Source organism: Lingula anatina, chromosome 1 (assembly GCF_051362555.1).
Source record: "Lingula anatina isolate TDL-2025a chromosome 1, LinAna3.0, whole genome shotgun sequence".
Classification (NCBI taxonomy): domain Eukaryota; kingdom Metazoa; phylum Brachiopoda; class Lingulata; order Lingulida; family Lingulidae; genus Lingula; species Lingula anatina.
This window is the reverse complement of record NC_141767.1, coordinates 70594034-70615077: the sequence shown is the minus strand read 5'-3', so window position 1 is coordinate 70615077 and position 21044 is coordinate 70594034. Positions and strand designations below refer to the sequence as shown.

General features: G+C 35.6%; 1 protein-coding gene across 2 annotated transcripts in view; it reads right to left on the bottom strand.

The window, feature by feature from the left end:
• LOC106173880 (uncharacterized) overlaps positions 1–21044 on the bottom strand; it is a 30369-nt gene that overhangs the window by 5967 nt on the left and 3358 nt on the right. Inside the window, exons 4-11 of one of the 2 annotated variants that reach the window (XR_015332206.1) lie at positions 20729–20820; positions 20223–20421; positions 19511–19605; positions 18233–18311; positions 17961–18022; positions 17282–17371; positions 10837–11055; positions 862–952 (exon numbers count right to left, since the gene is read on the bottom strand). Coding sequence is in view for 1 of the 2 variants with exons in the window: in XM_013555180.2 (XP_013410634.2) it covers positions 10837–11055; positions 17282–17371; positions 17961–18022; positions 18233–18311; positions 19511–19605; positions 20223–20421; positions 20729–20820 (836 nt within the window). In the remaining variant the exon portion in view is untranslated. The remainder of the gene's footprint in view (positions 1–861; positions 953–10836; positions 11056–17281; positions 17372–17960; positions 18023–18232; positions 18312–19510; positions 19606–20222; positions 20422–20728; positions 20821–21044) is intronic. The other variant, XM_013555180.2, reaches the window with a different exon arrangement.

Below are 21044 nucleotides of genomic sequence, written 5' to 3'. Positions count from 1 at the left end.
TCATTTTTTTCCACTGTGAATAAATTTCAATTTCTAATAGCTGAACACTGGCTTGGCTCATTGCCTGCACAGAGATATGATGCTGTTTGTTCCAGCTACTTAACCTGTCCACACATAATACCCTCAGCTGAAGACAAACAGTTTACATTGCAGAGGATGTAGTGGATTACAAGCCAGTCTTCTTATGCATGTCGGTGATTTTTTGTATCTTGCCTTGTGCCTCTTTATTTGACAAGGAAATTTCATCAAATTGTAAAATGTTGTCTTAATAAAAAGGGCAGGGTAAGTGAAGTAACAGCTGGTGGAAAAGACCCCCATTTAAAAATAATTGAAAATGATATATACAAAAGAGTGGAACAATGTCCTCCCCAAGTTATATTTGGGTGAACAACTTAAATTCAGTATCAAACAACCATCAACATCAGTAATTTTGGAAGTGGTGCCATTTGTCAAACCAGAAATAGCTCTCTGAAGAGGGTAAGTATGGTAATTTATTGGCTTGCTTTTCAGGTAAACACTTACACTAAATGTACCTGCACTCAATTCAAGAGGCTCAAGAACCTGGAAAGCATGCTGTATCTATTGTAGATTATACACACAAAAATGCCAGTGCTCTGCTATCTATTATTATGAGTGAAATCCCCTATTACCTACAAGTTACCCAGTACCCTGATTCATGTCTGACAGACCAAACCCCAGCCCCCCCCCCTCCTAAAAAAAAAAAAAAAAAAAAAAAAAAAAAAAAAACTTCTGGAAATTTTAAACAAGTTACCAAACCTAAAGCTCCTGAGAAAAAGAACATCTAAAAAATCTGATTTGAGTTCTTAAATTCTCATTGCTACTGTTATTACTGAAATTTACCAGCCTCTGTCTCTACTAGGAAGTGATTGACTACCAAAACTGGGTTCATGGATGGATGGTAATCCTGTCAACAGTTTTAGTATGGTATACCCTGTAAATAATAAGAAAAGTGTTGAAATTTCCTGGGGAATACTCACTGTCTGCTGCAGGACATAATATTCTTTGTGATAAAGATAAAAGTTATTTGTAAAGAAAAAAGGAAGATCTTAGATAACAACAGACCTTTTGTCCCCCCTCTTTCTGGCATCATATGTCATAGGAGAAACAAAAAAGTAGTGCAAGATGTTAATTTGCACACGGCACAAGGGAGGGATAGAAACAAACGGGAAAAATAATTTGATTAACAGGTTGCACCACAACATGTTTCAGTTCTCATGACATGACTGACTGAAAACAGTGAGAGAAAATGCCCTCCCAAAATAAATAATTAGTACCCATACCATTTATAATTTTGAAAAAAAGGGACTTTCAGTGAGATATTTAGTTAATAAAGGAAACTATATTCCTGAAAATCCTAGTAAATTAAAAATATAATAATAATAATAATAAAACCTTGTAAAACTGTTCCTCTCACTGTGGTTTTAAATTAAGCTGTAAATTTGGCCTTGGTCCTAAGTACCTTGGTGTATTCTTATAAGAAAGCAATTTCGTTAAAAAGACAAACCTGCTCATCAGAGGTTTTAAATTCCATTAGGCAGACCACTTAAAAACAGGAGCTAAAAATCTCTTGTGAGACATACTCAATTTGGAACAAGGTAATAAAACATTCACAAGACCTAATGGAAACGGTGTATACTTCATCTATCTATGCAAATGCATTTTGAGTTCAGTTTCACACAGCGACTTCTTGAATTTTTTTCTTGCGAACAAATGTCAGACAAGATGGTTGAAAAATTAAGTACAAACGATTAATTGTTATTGCTCTTTTTCAACAGAATATTATTCCAAGCCACTGAGTTTTATAGAAATTTTCCTACCATCTGCAGCCATGCAAGAAGAAGGAACAAAATTTAAATTCCGTAAATTTTCAACCAGAAGAATGCACCATTTTCTTTTCAGTTACCTGCCATTATATCATTTTCAATATTTTATTGTCACATATCACTGAAGAAACCCTAGCCATCTTCCATGACCTTTCAAGGCCAGACATAAATGACAGCTTCTGCTGTCTAAGCTCAACACAGTCATGTCTAATGAATTAAGTGCAAAGACAAGTTGCTATATAGCACTTTATGGAAGCCAGCAAGCACTGGGAGAAACCCACCATATCTGCTGATTCAGAAAAAAAGAATGCAGAATACTAAGCGATTTAAGTCTCTGTACTGATGCAACTGAACCGAAGAGGACAGACAATATTTGGAGATGAGTCTGCTGCTATTTTCCAGTGAGGTTTAAGAATGAGATGGGAAATATGATTGATGTAATCATGTCAGAAAATATAAGCAACAATGCCATATTCTTTATACAAGAAGTGCATGCTATTTGGGTGCTGTTCTGAACAGTGATCACAGTATTTAAGTCTGCCTATTGTATAAGCACTAGAACCACAATCAATCAATAAATAAATCAATTGAAACACACGCGCCTTTAAACAAATTAAATCTTTGCTCCGGGGTTTAATTGCTAGGTCCTGTGTTCCTGGAGACATCTTTGTTTGTATATAAAAGGGGATTTTCTGTACTGATGTCTTGTATAACTATGTCCCTAATCAGAATGGATGATCCGAGTACTTACTCATCCACTGACTAAATATGGCCGACCACAGTTCAAAAGCGATGCCGCTGATTCCTGATGTTTTCCTCCCCCCTCAACATGTGCCGTCGCTGCAGAGCCCTAGCAATTAAACCCCGGAGCAGAGATTTAATTTCTTTAAAGGCGCAAGTGGACTCGGGAAGACCATCAGTTTCAGGAATCAGCGACATCGCTTTCAAACTGTGGTCGGCCATATTTAGTCGGCATATCAGTAAGTACTCGGATCATCCTTTCTGAATGGAGCCTATGATACAAGGCAGTTAGTGTTCAGTTCAGATACAGACAAGACTCCACTGAAGTGTAAATGACCAGCATTGTAAGGTACCTGAATGGCCACCATCTATGACTAGCATTGTAAGGTACCTGAATGGTCACCATCTATGACTAGCATTGTAAGGTACCTGAATGGTCACCATCTATGACTAGCTTTGTAAGGTACCTGAATGGTCATGATCTGAAGACCTAATGAGCAGGCAAAATTAAAGGGATAATAACTCTTTGTTTCGGCCAAAGAAAGAATTTTCCTGGAGTAAACAACAATTTTCCCATACTTACCAATGGTCAATGAATCAATTTTTACATTCAAAGTTAGTCCCCGTTTTTTTTCTAAAAAGTTTGTTTTTTTGTTAAAACCTCTTAAGAGATTTTAACAGAGTATAGCCATCAATGGAGGTCATGTGGTCTAAAGACAAGCTCAGATAGCAGAATAATAGCTATAACTGCTGTTTTTGTGGTAAAACAGAATATATTATATTTCTATGAGTTATTCACAATGTTTATATTGTGAAATACAGATCTCATATGAAGAGTTATTACCCCTTTAAAAGACTGAACAAGATCCCTAACAAGAGATGGTAATGAAAACAGGGTAATTAACAATCAACTCACTCCTGCTCTGAAACTATGATTATATTCTTTAACCCTGGCATGTTCTCATTATAGTAAAATACTGACAGACTGAGTATCATTTTGAAAATCAAACATACCCATATTATCATATACACTACTAAAACCATACCTGAATACAAAATTCTCAACAAAACTCCCTTAAATTGAAAGTTTAAAAGTTTAAAACTCATATCTAAATGTTATCATCAATGTAAACATTGGGAATATTATTTGACAGTGTACTACAACTGACTTGTGTCGTAATGTATCACTAATAAAATGTCTGTAAAAGCAAACAGATCAGCTCCTATCAAAATGGCCACTTTCTACCACAGATAATTCAGAAGACAGATCTCTATTCAGTGGGATAACAGCCTAATGCCATCAACATCACTATTAATTCTAGAAGATATGAAGTTTGCCTGTACCACATTTGACACTGAATTGATCACATACAAGTAAACTACATGCTATCTAAATATGTGTTACAATTGTACAACCATGAAAACCTACAATTCAATTTTCCTTACACATTATAGCATATCTATGTAACATCTTTGAGAGCTACCAGTAATAAGAGTAATCCATTATCTAATAATGACCATTTGTATTGTTATATTTGGAACATGGCCACCTTTGTTTGGAGTGATTGAAAAGAATGCACCTGGGAATTGATAATGATCTCAATTCTTATCATTTTTCTGGCAATGGTACTGTATCTTTCTGTCTTTCATATTGCCAGGAGCTCTAGGGCTACTATTTAAGCCATTATTAACAGTGCTGGTGCCATGACAACCTCTTACTAGATCAAATCTGCTGCTGCTGTAATTGTTCATTTTCAGCAAGTATGACAATGTGGGCTCCACACAGACACACAGCAGTAATCAGCCATTCTTCTTGAACAGAACCAGGATGAAATGTCAATGAACCGTTAATGAGCACGAAGAATGCTCAATTCTATCTCAATCCTTAAATATCTATAAATACAACTGCCAGCAACCTTGTTCCTGCACGGTTTTATCTCTCCAACTCTACATCATAATTTAGTTAGCACAATGGAGGTAGAACCATTGAAGTGTGTCTTGTGTTCAGGACCTGGATATTGAGTGAAATTCAACTGGAAAATAACCAAGGTCAGTGAATAAATGGTGCAAGTCCCCGCAGAGTTTACAAGAATATCAACCCAAGAAAATATGTGGAAAGGCAATTATTTCTGGGAATGAAAAAACTGGATTGCTACTTATGGGGGTATGGTCAAACACAAACATCATCAATGTACAATTCTACGTTAATAACAGTTGGGAGATATTCTGTGTTCCCAACTCATTTGACTGCAGTTTAATGACATAATATTATATTTCCACCCACATATCACAAAAAGCCACTCCTGGGTGACAGGCACATGACACCCAACAAAAATAAAGCTGCATCATAGGTTGTCAACAAACATCAATTATTATATTAGCCCTTCTACCACATGGACAAAAAAATGATACAAAATATCATTCTCCAATATAATATTACATGTCCTATATAGATATTGTACCTTGTGTCCAGGACAAAATGTGTGGACATCCATTGACAGAAGTACCAGCTATAATCTTAGACAAGAACTGCCTCTAAAAAGGACATTGTAAAAAGCATTTACTGAACGCCATTTATACACACACAACCAATTGTGCTTCACATCTTCACTTCTTTACAGAAGTAATCCACAGAACTTAAAGCACAAGAAGTAAACTAGATGCTGATCATCTCACTCTTGTCATTGCCTCCATTCACTCTTCCTTGACCAAAGACGAAGCAGGTACCCTTGTTTCTTAAACTAAAACGTCAGACAGTCAAACAATAAAGCTTTCTCCCAAAACTCAAAAGCATATGGAAGTAGGTACCTGTGTAGAAATCTGCTGTGCCATCTTGCTGGATTGCCATCAATCAACCCCTGGCATATTGATTGAAATTCAAGAGCTGCAAAGGTTGAGGAGGTCAGCAGGTTTTTTGAAGTGGGACTCTGAGCAGCAGCCACTGATCAGCAAATTACAGTCCCAATGGTAAAATGACACTCAAATGTTGACATATATTCATGCTTCTCAAATTCAAAAAGCACCAGAATCTGTAATGAGCACTTGGATAAAAGTACAAATTTCAAACTTTAGATGTTCATCTTCTTTTTTTTTAATGTCAATTTTTTTTTCATAAAAGCCCTGAATATTTTTTTTAACTAACTGTGGCCATTTTAAAAATTTTGCAATGTTTGGATCACTGTTGACCCTAAGGAGGTCATAATATTAAATGGAAAACAACTCTTTATAAGAATTTCATATCAATAATACATAGTGAAAAACATTTTTAAATATAATGAATTCCATTTTACGACTCAAATGGCAGTTATCGCAATTATTCTGAAATCTATGCTTGCTATCTGATCACATGGACATTCAAAGATGGCTACCCCTCCATAATAATCTCTGAAGAGAATATTAAAAAAAAGACACTTAAAAAAGAAAAAAAAAACAATGGACTAATTTTGAATGTCTGAGCAGAACCAGGAAACCATGGCAAAATTGTTGTTTACCCCAGGAAAGTCTGGTCTATGCAACTTTTCCCACCAAAATGAGTTATCCCTTTAATGACCAAGAAGTCACCATTCCAAGTAATAAAATCTACTTCATATTCCTTCACCACAATTTCTTGTAAAATTATAGAAAAAAAACTTCAGCTGAATGCGTAAGCTATGACAAGTATTTTGTAACTGACTGTTCCAGTGTTTATGTCATATCACTTCCAAGTGGGCTGATAGCTAGGGCATAATACGTGTGGCGTTGGACTGAAATACCCTGGATACCAATTCCACACATAGTGTGCCATAAAAGTTTCCACAACAGAGGACCATTTAACCAAGGTGAGGTAATACGAATGTAGGTGCTCAGCTTGTGTCAACTGGTCAATTACATAACACTATTAGAACATCCTCATCATCTGGTTCTGTCTGGAGATTGGCACAGAGCTCTTATAAACCAGATTTCACAATGCAATTTTAATCTTCTTCTGAAAATATACATTTTCACTTGAATTTTGTGAGATATCTTAAGTTGATGTACTGCTTATGGAGAATCCTTGTGTCTTTCAGTTTGAATCCCTCCCCCCCCAACACATACATAGATCAAAATAAAAACTGTCAAAAGATCTGTTGCACTACAAAATATCAACTATTATAGTCATGACTCTTGATAACTTAGTGGGATTATCATTATTATAATTATCATTAGCACATTAATCTTTTAAGACAAAAAAATCATTTGCTTGGCATTAGTTTAAACAATTTTCTTTGCATGAATTCCTCCTAACTTGTTTAAATCTTTATTTTCAGTCAAACTGGTGGCCTAATTTATTGCCCAAAAGACTGCAAAATAACGGACTACATGCTGCAGAGAATAATCTTTATTACTAATTTTTTGTCATGTAAATAAACAGTCAGAGATTAATGTTTAAATGTCATTACTTCATTAACATCTTGTTATCACTTTACATAAAAAAAAAAAAAAAAATGAAATATGCAAGTTTATATGTTCCCAATGGATAACAATTTAGAAAACCACATGGTCCAAAATATTCTTGGTTCATGACTTGGCCATTCATATAGTAATGATCAAAGACCTACTGATATTAAGAATGCACCACAAAATGTGTGGACAATAAAAGACCAATGAAGAACAGATTGGATCTTCTCAACAATTTGGTCTCTACGTACCTTTTCCCAGGCTACACTATGACCCATGTGACTCCTGGGGGGAAATGATGATGTCAACAGGTGACTACATCTGGTCAGGCTGTAGGGACAAACTACCTAACTCTTAGCTTTTACAGCCTGAATACAAGGAGCAAACGAATACCTTTATATCCTGCAGAAGAGCTGTTTTTTACAGGCTTCAGCTGAAAGCAATATCATAAGTGTAAAAATGTGTATTAAATCATAAGATGAATAATACATTGACTGAACTGATGGACTGAAACAAACTATCTGTTTAAGGAAATGAACCCTGAAATATAGGGTAGTTTGCTTTGAAGTGCAGAATAATACACAAAATCCAAGAGTTCTCTTTACTTAAGCTATGTTATTGGGTTACCTATCACCACCATATACTAAGGGACTGCTGATCAAAATATCAATGACAGGCAGATTTAGTATTGTTTTCGGGTGCCATTTTTACCTGTGAGCCTGCCTGGAAACAATCAATCTTAATTGGGTATTGAAAGCAATCAGTTTTGGGGGATGCCTCTGTAACCGTTGCAGATAAATCAGCAAAACTGGGTGTGGTTGTTGAAAAAGTAGGGTGCTATAGATTGTTGATAAGATCTTTAAAATCAATGTTAGATGGTCTCGTTTATAAAGGTCCAGTGAAAATTAGCATAATTTCACATCATTAGTGATAAAATCTAAACAAAGTGATTGTGGGAAAGTTGGTTGCACCCCTCTGTAGTGCTCACGAACAGCTCTTATTAGCCATTATAATTTCCCTGATATGAGCCCAGAAAATTAATAAACTGAAAATAACATTTTCACCACCAAACCGCTGCTTTGACGTCATCAGCAAAATCACCATAGTTTATCTGAAGCTAAAAAAAGTCCATGAATATACTATGATAATATTATAGCAATCCAAACTGAATAAAGGCAATTTTAAGCTGATTTTAGCTAATGTTATTATATATGTAACCTGAAGATACTAAAATCCTATAAAGCACAGTCACTTCTGTTTACACTGACATTATATTATGGTCCACATCCTCTATTAACACAAATAGAAACCCTGTAAACATCACCACCCACCCAAGCAGCTGAGTAGTAACCATGTATCAAACCTCCTTTATAGGACAGATAAGTTTTTTAAATGATAAGTACATCATGTTTCATCTTCCTGTATCTTATATCAGCTCCTCCACTGGCTGGTAATGTGTGATCTCCTGCAAGTTTCAGTAGGCAGAGAATGGTCTTCATCTCCCCAGTGCTATCACTAAGGACAGAGGGGATGAGACCTGCAACACTTCACAAGTTTATTACAAGCTACGAGCTGTATGTCGCACTGTACGTCTATATGTGAGATAAGGTTGAAAGTCTCAAAGGCTCATTCCCAAGAAGCTATCATTCCACGTAGATCAATCCAAGTCCGAGGGACTCTTTCTGAACTAAGATATAATCAGCAGCTTTTTCTGTACTCTACTCAACACTAGGAGGAGGCATGTTAATCTGTTAATTTGACTGCATTCAGCAAGAGTCCCTGCAGAGTTGGATTGATCCATGTAGAATGATAGTTTTATTGGGAATGAGCACTAAGAGACATTCATATTTTCTACGATCTCTACTCAATTCATTTCAAAGCTCATGGTGTATCCTCTTTATACAAAGATATGTGGTGATATAACTAAGGACAAAAGGTGAAACTATCATGATATTAGTTTTTCCCCAATCTAAATCTAAATCATCCATGTTCTCTGGGCTCAGTCAAACATGAAGGTTACCCTTCAAAATGATTAGGGAAATGTATTAAATTGGCAATAAATCAATTTTCAAAGCAGTGTGCTAGTACTTTAGTGCTTCCCTGTGTTCAACACTTGAGCTCTATCAAATAAGGGAATAAGTCCAAATGAACCCTCAGGAACTCATTACAAGAACCATGAATCTAAATGAAGTGAGTTCAAGGGTATCGGTTCATCTTTGAGACCCAGCTGACCTCTGCCGCACAATAAAAAATTTCAAAGAATAGCAGTACATTCATGACATCTGTTTTAAATGTGGGTATACTGCATCCAATACAAGCTCCTGCAGCAGTCCACTCAGACCAAATTATTCCTTGAAAAGACTCAAAAAATACCACTAAAATTGAAACCACACTTTTTGAAGAAACTACATAAATATCTGAATAAAGGTCTGGGCATGCTTGTTTTACATTTCTTCAGCATCTGTTATATCTGTTTCTAAGAGGACTTTATACTGTATAATGTATAACTATATAAAAAATATACATATAAAGAAAGTCTCTTTTACCTGAGCCGTTGGCGTGTAGTGAACATCCTGAACTCACGTCAAAGAGTAAATCGGTTCATTTATACATTATTTACAATCCATAAAAAAGAAGTTTACAAATATTTCCTGTTGCATTGTGTGTAAATACCAGTTCAACAGTGCTGTCTATGTGCAGCAGACAATTCAATTGTTCACAATATCTGCAGAAATCATTTCAATTTGAACTCCATTTCATAAATGAGAAAGCAGCATCCCAATATCAATTTGCTAGCTAGATTATGTCTGGGATTTCAAGGAGCTATGGAAATACAGACCACAGACCTTATTCAATTAACTGAACTTTCAGAAAAGGCAAAAGTGCTAAGTTAAGAATTAAGTGGTATTTGGATATACCCAAGGGTACAGGCTCTAGGAATGGAGGGAGAGTCAGAGAGGGGAAAAAAAAAAAATTATATATATATATATATATATATATATATATATATATATATATATATATATATATATATATATATATATATCTTGCAAATATACTAAGATTAAATTTTTTTATTTTATGATGTGACACAGTAGCAGATTGAAATCTGCACATTGCCTATATGCTATTTATATCCTCAATATCTTTATAATTCAAAAGTTAACTAAACACCTTTTTTAAATGTCACCAAATTGAGCAAAGCATATCCATTTGAATAAGTACAAATTAATGTATAATGCATCATAGAAATTATTCAAAAACTGATAACTGTAGGAGACAACCAAATAAATATGCATAATGCAAAAGTACAGCTTTATTTTATGATTGGCAAAGGAGACTAAATGGAAATATCAAGGGTCTGATGTTAACCCATTATGCTAAAAAGTCACTTGTGAGAATCTCCTCAGTGTCAGCTGAAGATGTGTACTGTGGAGAAAGTTAAGACAGAACTGATATCAGCGGCACACTTCATCAATGGAGTATCATACCACCTGTGCTGGTGACACGCCTGTTAATCCAGCAGACTAATACCAATGGCGTGTACACCCAATTAAGCATGAACACACAGTTAACATTACACAACATTACTTTGTACTTAACATCACAGGACATTTCAACACACCTGATTACTGAGTAAACTGATATTCACATATCTTACCTGGAAAGTCACGCTACAAACCACATTTCCACAGAGTATTTAGCACTAACAGTCGCAACATGCAACCACGAACCCTATGATATTTAAAAATCTAGTTATCAAAATTTGCATCTTATTTCTGGCACAGTCAACCAGCATGTCACCATGATCGAGTTAACCAGGACAACAGCTCACCTTGATCCACCTGTCAATACAGGGTGCGTGGAATTCGTGGAAACAGGTCAGAATTCTCAGGTTCTCCCCGTCAGTATAGTCACACATGCATATGTGGCATTCTCTCTGCTCCACCTCGTCTGTTTTAGAATAAGATTTTGTTGGTAGGCAGGATATTTCTTCAGTTGACAGCCCTCGCTTCTTCACATCTCCCAGTCTCTCAGCCAAATCCAGTAATTCCTGTAATATGAGAGAGCCACTGGAGTAGAATGGAGTGTCAGTCATCATTATTTTCAAGCTGACTAATCATTAACTTTAGCAAAGCACATCACACACAACATGTAGAATGGAAACTTTGAGCTGATGTCAGGCAACTAACTCATCCCACATAGCCCTTCAGCTCCTTAAATAACTGGTAATTATAGACAGAAAATACACACTTTTGCCAAATTTATAAATAACTTGATTCTCTGTTTAAGTTTTCAGAATATAAGGCAAAATCTCTCACGGGATGGTTACAATGTGCTCTAGTGAATAGTATTGACAGGTTTATGAAATCTCTTTGCTCTCCATTCTGAGATAAGACTCAATACTACATGAACTGCCAGGATTTCTTGCACTAATGCCAGTACTAAGATGCTAGTATTCCCTGGTAGAATTATAATCATGTCTGCAAAGCAGATCACTAATTATGATTATTATGACAAGGACTGAGATGTATGAAGTGAATAATTGAATAAATGAATGCAGACAAATAGTGGTTTTGTAGTGCATAAACATAGAGGAATAATGAAGAATGTTTGTAAATATTCACTCTGATACTGCATGTATACCACATACTGCAGCAGAATGCTTTATTAAAAAAAAAGTGCACCACAGCCCAAGTCAAAATTCCTCAAATACTGTTCACAATGATTCATTGAAATTTCATTCAGTGTATCTTCTTGTTATTTTCTCTGGTGCATAAAAACTCTGCCTTGATGGCTTTCAAAACAATCTTTTGCATTTTATACAAAAACGATGGTTGAAAAATGGGCAGCTGAGATTAAGCCTTCTTCCAGCTCATGTCAGTCTGTATCCGTAGGATAAAAAGAACATCTTCTAGTCATAACAAGTAAGATAGGCCATATATTGCAGACACCAGAGGTGTTTGAATTAAAGAGATGGATGAGTTAACATTCCAAGGATGATAATCCCATGGGCTAAGACATGGATGCTAATCACATAGAAAAGGCCCATCTTTCAGATGTGGGCACACACACGCACATAACAGCACACACACAGAAGCACACAGATACACAAATGAAATAAGTGGCACACACACACACACACACACACACACAGTGTGGCAGAGGTCATACGACAAAAAAGAAATGTATTCCCGCTAGTCTAGTAGTATATTTTTGGACAAAGATTTATTGAACATCATAGAAACATTCCAATAACTAATGACTGGAAATAGTTCTCTGCAGTAATGAGGAAATACCTTTTAGAAGTGTTCAGAAAATTTTTCTTTGAGTTATAGTGTCTTCTGAAGAATCAAAACCTCAATTTTGGTGTATTTTTTTTACTCCACCCAATAAATACCTATCTAAATTTCAATTTGTATAAATGCTGTGCAACGGAAATATTTGTTGAAATGATGTATAATTCAACTTAGGCATCAAGACAATAAATGAGTCAAGTTAAACATGTGTTCTTCTAAATACTGCATGAAGCTGTCATGAAATAATAATAAGAATACACCTGAGATCAACAGGTTAACATAACTTATGTCATGCCACATGTTCAGAGAAAATGTCATCATCATTTCTATCTAGAACTGAAAGGGTGCTTACCTGCAAAACAAAATAATAAATAAATAAATAAATAAATAAATAAATAAATAAATATCAGTTCAATTGTAGCAAAGTAAATAGTTTGTTTCTAAAATGAAAGTGTTTAAAAACAATTTGAACTGCTACTGATTTAAGAAATATCACTTACAAGGGTATTCCTCCTCACTGTGTGCCAGGTTTTCTTCACCCAAACATAGAAATATTCCCTCTCCCCTTTCCATAAATCAAAAACTATTGTTAATTCTCCCTTTAAAAAAAATAGTGACATATACAAAACAAATTAAAGCCAAAGAAAAAATTTATAATTAAGATTTTGTGTTAAATTTCAAAATTTCAATTTCCAATTTTTTTCAAAGTTGATTGCAAATACACCAACTATTCCTTAAATCACGCAGGTCCAAGCTGGATAAAGCATTGGTAACATGAGGCCACAGGTGTTTATATAAATATTGTATGAGGAGTATGGTAATGGTCACTTGTTTCTCGTGGACAAAACTGGATGATGGTATTTTGGACCAAATCTTAGTTATCCCCAATTTATGCTCTGTTATAATTATAATCACTATGTTTTAGAGTAAATATTATGATGTTGGAACATGGTTGATTGAAAATGTTTCTTTTGCCCATTAAGCAGTATATGGTTCTTATGCAATGCTGCATCCACATAATCTGCCCCACACTCACATCACATGACTTGTTACATAACAATAATAATACTTAGTTTTGACGCAAAATGTGTTAAGATCAAATGACACCAGGATTAAAATGCACGCCAAGTTTGTAACCTGTGAATCTTGATTTATATTTTTTTCTGAGTCCTTCACATTGTAAAGTTATCTGAGTACACCAACACAGACATGTTATTATAGTAGTTGACATACCACTAATGGCTTGAGAATTATTATATTGTCTACCTCTGTACAACTCTAAATCTGTAGTCTATACTCCATTTTATTATTTAATAAGCATATTTCATGTGAGACAAACAGTATTATTTACTACCCAGGTTATCAGTCTTCATGTATAAAAATCTACATAATAAACTTTACAATATTGGCCAGACCATATTAAAAAAAAGTCAAAAAATAGGAGTAGAGTGCATAAAAACTAATCATTTTTTATCTAGGAAATGTGGGCTCCCATCAATCACATATGACATATACTAGTCCTAGCTTTATGCCTGGGTTACACTGGTGCTTTTGTGTCATCAGAATTATCTTTTTCTCACCTTTATTCTGAAAAAGAAAACTCACAATAATCTAGCCAAGATAACTATCACATCTCATGGCCCCCAGGTGCCACTGCCACTCCTGTGGTAAGTTTTGAATTGAAAGATTGTGGTGTAAGAGTGGTTGGGATAATAATTTTCAATAAAGTAACAGCACTGCATCCATGATTTCTTAATAATACCCCACACATGAAGTAACCACACATGCTGATAATACAAGTGTAAGTTTGGATAAGAAGATGTTTTCACAGGGTGCTACCATTGCCCCTAGACAACTTACCATGACAACAGTTTACAAATAGACACTGTATAGCTACAGTATACCAAATACAATCTATGTCACCCTACCTAAAACCCTCCACCCTTCCTCCATAGTTTATTCTCAAAGCTTAAGGAAATCAGTTTAATATTATTTTACAGATGTCATGGCTGTTAAAATGCACTCATTACTTTGTTTAAAGGGATAATAACTCTTCGTATGAGATCTATATTTCACAATAAAAACATTGTGAACAACTCGTAGAAATATAATATATTCTGTTTTACCACAAAAACGACAGTTATAGCTATTATTCTGATATCTGAGATTGTCTTTAAACCACGTGACCTCCATTGATGGCTATACTCTGTTATAATCTCTTAAGAGATTATAACAAAAAAAACCCCAAAAAAAACAAACTTTTTAGAAAAAAAAACAGGGACTAACTTTGAATGTAAAAATGGATTCATCAACCATTGGTAAGTATGGGAATATTGTTATTTACTCCAGGAAAATTCATTTTTTTGGCCAAAACGAAGAGTTATTATCCCTTTAAGGATTAAAATGTTCCAACAAATACAGGCATCTTAAAATTTAAGATGGTGATCAAACTGTGGGTGGTCTCATGGCAGTGAAATCAAATTACTAGTAATTCATTTCCCAGTTCTGTCATAAGCCAGTTGAAATAATAATTCCTTCTGCTTCACAGTGAGAAATGCTTGGCAATTAAGCAACACAACATAATTACATAAACATATTTCATGGTGTTCTGTGCACAGCTATATTGTTGTAATTTATCAAGTTCCTGATCCTATCTATCCTGCATTTAAACCACAATAAGACAACATACATAGTACAAACATGTAAGCATTTATGACAAAACTGCACCACACGAACCAAAAATCAATTTAATGCTGAATAAATGAAGAGATGCAGCAATTTGGTTATCTGCATGCATCACTGAAGGCAATTTAATGAATCAAGTAAGGAAAATAAAACAACACAATAAATAATAATGATAATAAATAAACAAAAAGTTTAGTACAATGAGGAGACTTGACTTCAGTGATAAGACTGAGGGTTCAAAGGCCACACAATTCTCCTGTCTTCATTTCAAGGCAACATAAATCACATTAATCTAAGCATATCAATTATAATGACTTTTTTTTCTGATTCTCTGCAAATAAATCTCAGGACATTAGCTCTTGCTATACAATGATAATTAATCATGAAATGGTTGTGAAATTAAAAGACATGTTATTGCTTGTTTCATGCCACATCAGAGCTTTTTACTCTAGGCAGTAATTTGATTACAACAACATTATACTTCTGAGGAAAAAGTAACTTTCGTGTTTGTTTAATTGATTGATTTACTCACCAGCCAAACAGGCGTGAGACATGTCAAAAAATAAAAAGGACCTATCTGATGCTTGCAGCACAGCGCAAATATGAAAGACACGAAAAATCAAGTTTTGTGATCGAATATTTGTGAAAACATTGACGAGTGATTTAGCTGTTCTTAGAGTATATAGGGAGGACAATGGGCTGCTCTCAATAACTTTATTACTAATTAAAGCTGTTCAGAGGGTTATGAAAAACACCCTTCAACAGTCATATTCAATATTCACTTAACGGAAATTAAATTGGTTTTCAGCTGATCTGAGTATTCAGGGCTGGTTCTCTAAGCATGATCTTTTCTAATCATCTGTTCAGCTGATAGCGTGTGGCGGCCCTCTAGGTGAACCAATTTTTGCAGCTATATTTCCTGTCCAATAATCTGCCAAGATATTTGTATAGAGAAAACAATACCTTCTGCAGAAAAGTGAAAAAGTATCTATCAAATGACAATTAGATTTGCCTGACAGCCATTTCCATTGACATCAATCATACCTGCCTTCCTGAAGTAAAAAGAACCCCAGGGGCTTTATGTACTACATGGGACGAACTAGAGTAATACCAAACCACAGGAACAAACTGAGTGAAATTTCCCCCTGGCATTCATCCTAAACAGCTTTCTTCTACTTGCTGGACAATAACTTCAGCCTTCATTTACTAGTACTACTGATCAGGAAATAGATTTTAAAAGCGCTGTTCTGTTCACTGCCCAAAAGAAATCAAGCTCAAACACTGTTCACTGCTTAAAAGAGATCAAGCTCAAACAAATAAAAATGTAGGGCAAATATAAACTGATAAACACCCTTTGATAATGCACTTTTATACACAAATATGAGTTTAACTGCAGTGATTGTATATGAAGAGCAGATGACAATGTTGTACATCAATCAAATCAAACTGATGAAAGTTGACTTGATCATAGATCAGTGACTTGCCATTTACTTCCAGTATTCTAGTTGACCTGCTTCAATAATGGCTTAAAATGTAGGCCACTAAATTAACATGGTCTGTTCGCAATAATAAGCAATAATCAACTGGCAGAATATCTGTCCTATCCAGGCCCTATCAATTAGGTTGTAAAACAAACAAATATTTCCATCACAACTGATTAATCATCTAGCCTGCTACAACTTGTTTTGATTGAAATACAAAACGAATGCCATTTGTATATGAAATAGAAATACAGCTTAGGTGACCCCTGGTATCCAGAAGATGCAAGACATGGAAAAGGTCCCATTTAACTCAAAACCACCCCCAAGACCCCTATGGGAGGATTTTCCCTGTAAACATTGGTGGTTCAATATCACCCCCTTCTTCTGCTACTTCTTTCACAGGGACTGTCACACTGCGAGGATTTTTGCATCTTTATCTTTAATGTTTAACAATGGGTCAAGTGTGTGCCCTGTTATCAAATACGCAGTGTTTTAACATGTCTGGTCACAAACCTGTACTTGTAAACTACTCAAATCTCTTCAGCCATACTGACACTTAAAGAGAGCCTTTTTCCAGCGTAAGGAAAGCTTTTAACCAATATGTTTGTTTCTCATTCACTATCTATTTCACATTCTATATTGGCTGGAAGATGACTTATTCTAGAAAAGATCAAACTCATTTCTTTCAAAGTTAAACGATCTGCATTGACATTTACAGAAGCAGGGAAAAAATCAATGTGGCTGAAGAGCTCAGAGCAGTAAACTTGCTGGTTTCAGAATTTACAGGCACAGGAAAAGATTGACTCCGTCCTACCTCGTAGTCATTGCCATCATTTGGTCCGTAGGCTGATAACCATGTGCGTCCAGCGCGCTGACGGCCCCTCCCCCTTCGCCCCACTGATACCTACAACAGTTGAAATAACACGATTAGTGCCACTCAAAAAATGTCATTTTTCAACAGGCAGCATTTTCTGTTTCTAATATACATTCTAAAGAATAGAAAAATAAATTGGAGTTGACTAAACGTAAGTGCTCATACAATTATTCTTATCAAGTACAGAATCAAAATATCTGGCTAAAATCAAACATAAGATACTTCTTAATGATAAAATGAGCTTGTGTAATTCAATTGTCTTTGTATGACTTCATTTCAGTTAACAATTCCCAGAAGTAACCACAGACAAACCGAAATTTTGAATGAAGCATAACCAAATTGAAATAGACACTATGGGAAATGTTTTCAAGAAGTTTTAATGGGATCTTTTTTTTTCTCTGATGCATCACTTTTTTTCACAGCTTGGAGTTTTCACCATAGATTTAACAGATAACGGTCTATCAGAGTACCAGAAATATTTGAATAAAAATCCAAGCTGACATTCTAAATCAATAATACACAACTTATCTCTTTCTGTTTTTGAGAGCAATATAAATCCATAAAAACTACAATTGACAGGAAAGTTACTAGCAACTATGAGCTACAGTGGCTAGCTTACAGCATTCACTCGGTGATTTCGTCTGGCTGCCAAGTACTGCATGACTTCTTGATCAAGCATACCTAAACATACAAAAATGATAAAAAGGTTATTCAGACAGTTGCTCAAGTGATTCTTTTGTACGAAAAATAATGTAAACTGTTATAGAAGAGAGAGAGAGAGAGAGAGAGAGAGAGAGAGAGAGAGAGAGAGAGAGAGAGAGAGAGAGAGAGAGAGAGAGAGAGAGAGAGAGAGAGAGAAATGGAAGGAGGGATGGAGAGAGGGAGGCTAACCTTGCACTTCATCCACTGTGTAGGCAAACCTTTGACTCTGGGCTGCAAGCTCTGGGGTTGCCTGTTCTAAATGAGCTGCCTGGAATACATACACATCATCATACTTACACTGATACAGAGTTCAATACACCACTGTGATGACTGATAAAACATTCATCCTCTATAATACACCAACCATTCCAGATACCAACTTATAAAACCCTTTAACCCTGTGTGGTACTTAATGCCTGCATACTGGGTATGTTCAATAAACACACTTATCATGTTAACACAGGCAAAATGTGAACCTTGTTTGTTAGCTAAAAATATATATGTTTGAAAATGTTCCACAGTCATATTTAATGTTTAAATATTCTGCAAAGCTACCAATCTTTCCCAATTCAGATCTTACAAAACAATAAAACCACTAAACCAAGATCATATATCATAATTTCCTTTTGAAATGTACATCTATACCGTACAGTATGTGACTGACCAGACATTTATAATTTAGAAATAAATTTTATCATTAAAAATTGTTTAAGTGCAGGGACAGGCTGAACAATGTTTCTTGAATAGGAGAAAAACATTTATTTTAAAGAAAAATTTCATTTGATAACCAAAATTTCAAACAGGACACCACAGAGTTCAAGATAATTACCCTTTGTACGCCCCAACTAGCTCCGATCTATGTATACCACAGAGTTCAGGATAATTACCCTTTGTACGCCCCAACTAGCTCTGATCTATGTATACCACAGAGTTCAGGATAATTACCCTTTGTACGCCCCAACTAGCTCCGATCTATGTATACCACAGAGTTCAGGATAATTACCCTTTGTACGCCCCAACTAGCTCCGATCTATGTATACCACAGAGTTCAGGATAATTACCCTTTGTACGCCCCAACTAGCTCCGATCTATGTATACCACAATGTTCAGGATAATTACCCTTTGTACGCCCCAACTAGCTCCGATCTATGTATACCACAGAGTTCAGGATAATTACCCTTTGTACGCCCCAACTAGCTCCGATCTATGTATACCACAGAGTTCAGGATAATTACCCTTTGTACGCCCCAACTAGCTCCGATCTATGTATACCACAGAGTTCAGGATAATTACCCTTTGTATGCCCCAACTAGCTCCGATCTATGTTTAGCACAGAGTTCAGGATAATTACCCTTTGTATGCCCCAACTAGCTCCAATCTATGTTTAACACAGAGTTCAGGATAATTACCCTTTGTATGCCCCAACTAGCTCCAATCTATGTTTAACACAGAGTTCAGGATAATTACCCTTTGCACGCCCCAACTTGCTCCAATCCTCATCAGCATCGCCACATCCTCCTCATTCAGGTGATCCAGTTCATTCTGAATGTGACCAGAGCGGGCTGGGGGAAATCAGATAATGTTCATTCACAAACAGCTCAATCATACCTCTAAAACACTTGAACACTTTTGTAATAATGTTTGCAATGTGATTCTCATGACAATTATCAAATATAAATATATTGTTTTGATGACAGAAAAGAATCAATTGATTTGGGAACAAAAATAAAGCAATGTCAATACATTACTGCTACAAGCCATTAGAGAGGCTGAATGAAACTGTAGAAAGTATCGTGATAAAACTATTTACAGGAAATATGAAATACTGTAGCACTTCAAAACAGCCTAACTAAAGGTAATCTTATTTTTTTATGTAGGCACTGCAATTGATGTAGAGAAAATTAATCCAGTTTGATGAGCAATGTAATTCACTTGTCAAAATTCATTGAGGGAAATTGAAGAGTATTGATCCTGTGTGCCAGCACCAGTTACCTATATGCTGCACAGTATAGTGTTTCTTCATGATGAAACCAATTTCATAATGAATAAGTTTAGAGAAGCTGCAAACTTTATTAGTTGGTCAGTCCTCAATGAACCCTGGACACAATCAACAGCAACGTTTGACATTGCTCAATGTTTGACAAATGGCAATGAAATGTGAAGTAAAATTGTAGCTTACTTCTGGCTCCAGTAGCCACTGGGACAGGTGCCCTGGCATTTCTCACCCTGGTCCCCCTCATCCTGACAGGACTGTACAGGTTAACCCCTGTGCCGCGGAGAGGGGGAGGTGAGGGGGGTAAAGGAGGAGGTATGACCAGACTGTCTGCTTGGTGGGAGCTGGCAGCAAGAGAGGCAGCATATTCCATGTCCATTTCTTCCTGTTACAAACAGAATACAACAGTTAATTTGTGGAAGCTTATGGTGATATTTACCATATGGGAAACATTTAATTGCATGCTGCTTGAAAACTCACCATGTTATGAACTTCAAAGAAAAACACCAAAAAAAAGTTGTTAACCAAAAATTCTCTTGCATTTTGATCTTTATTTTATTATTATTATTTCTTTGTTTTTGTATCCTATCATACACACTGGAACACAGCTAGTGCATGTTGACTGGAAACAGTGCCTATTGTGTTAGATGTGATTGGTGATTGTGTTAGTTGAGATTGGTTAAAGCTACCACCTGGAGTCTTCTGGCCAAGGCTTCATCTGACTCTATCAGACTGATGGTCTCCACTGGGTCTGGAGACAACAAGATCACTTCATCCTCAGCACCTGAATAATATGGTTATTCTTGACTAAATGACTGGTCATATACTACAGTTAAATCTTCAAATACTCTTTTATATTTAATCTCAAAGACACAGTTTTATCATCTTATTTAGAGGCCATGAAAGCTTATTTTTAAAATAAATATTGCACAGTATGAAATGGGACAGACTGTCAGATATAATAGGCCTAAGCTAAACAGATTAAGATGTCTACCTCATTCTGGTATT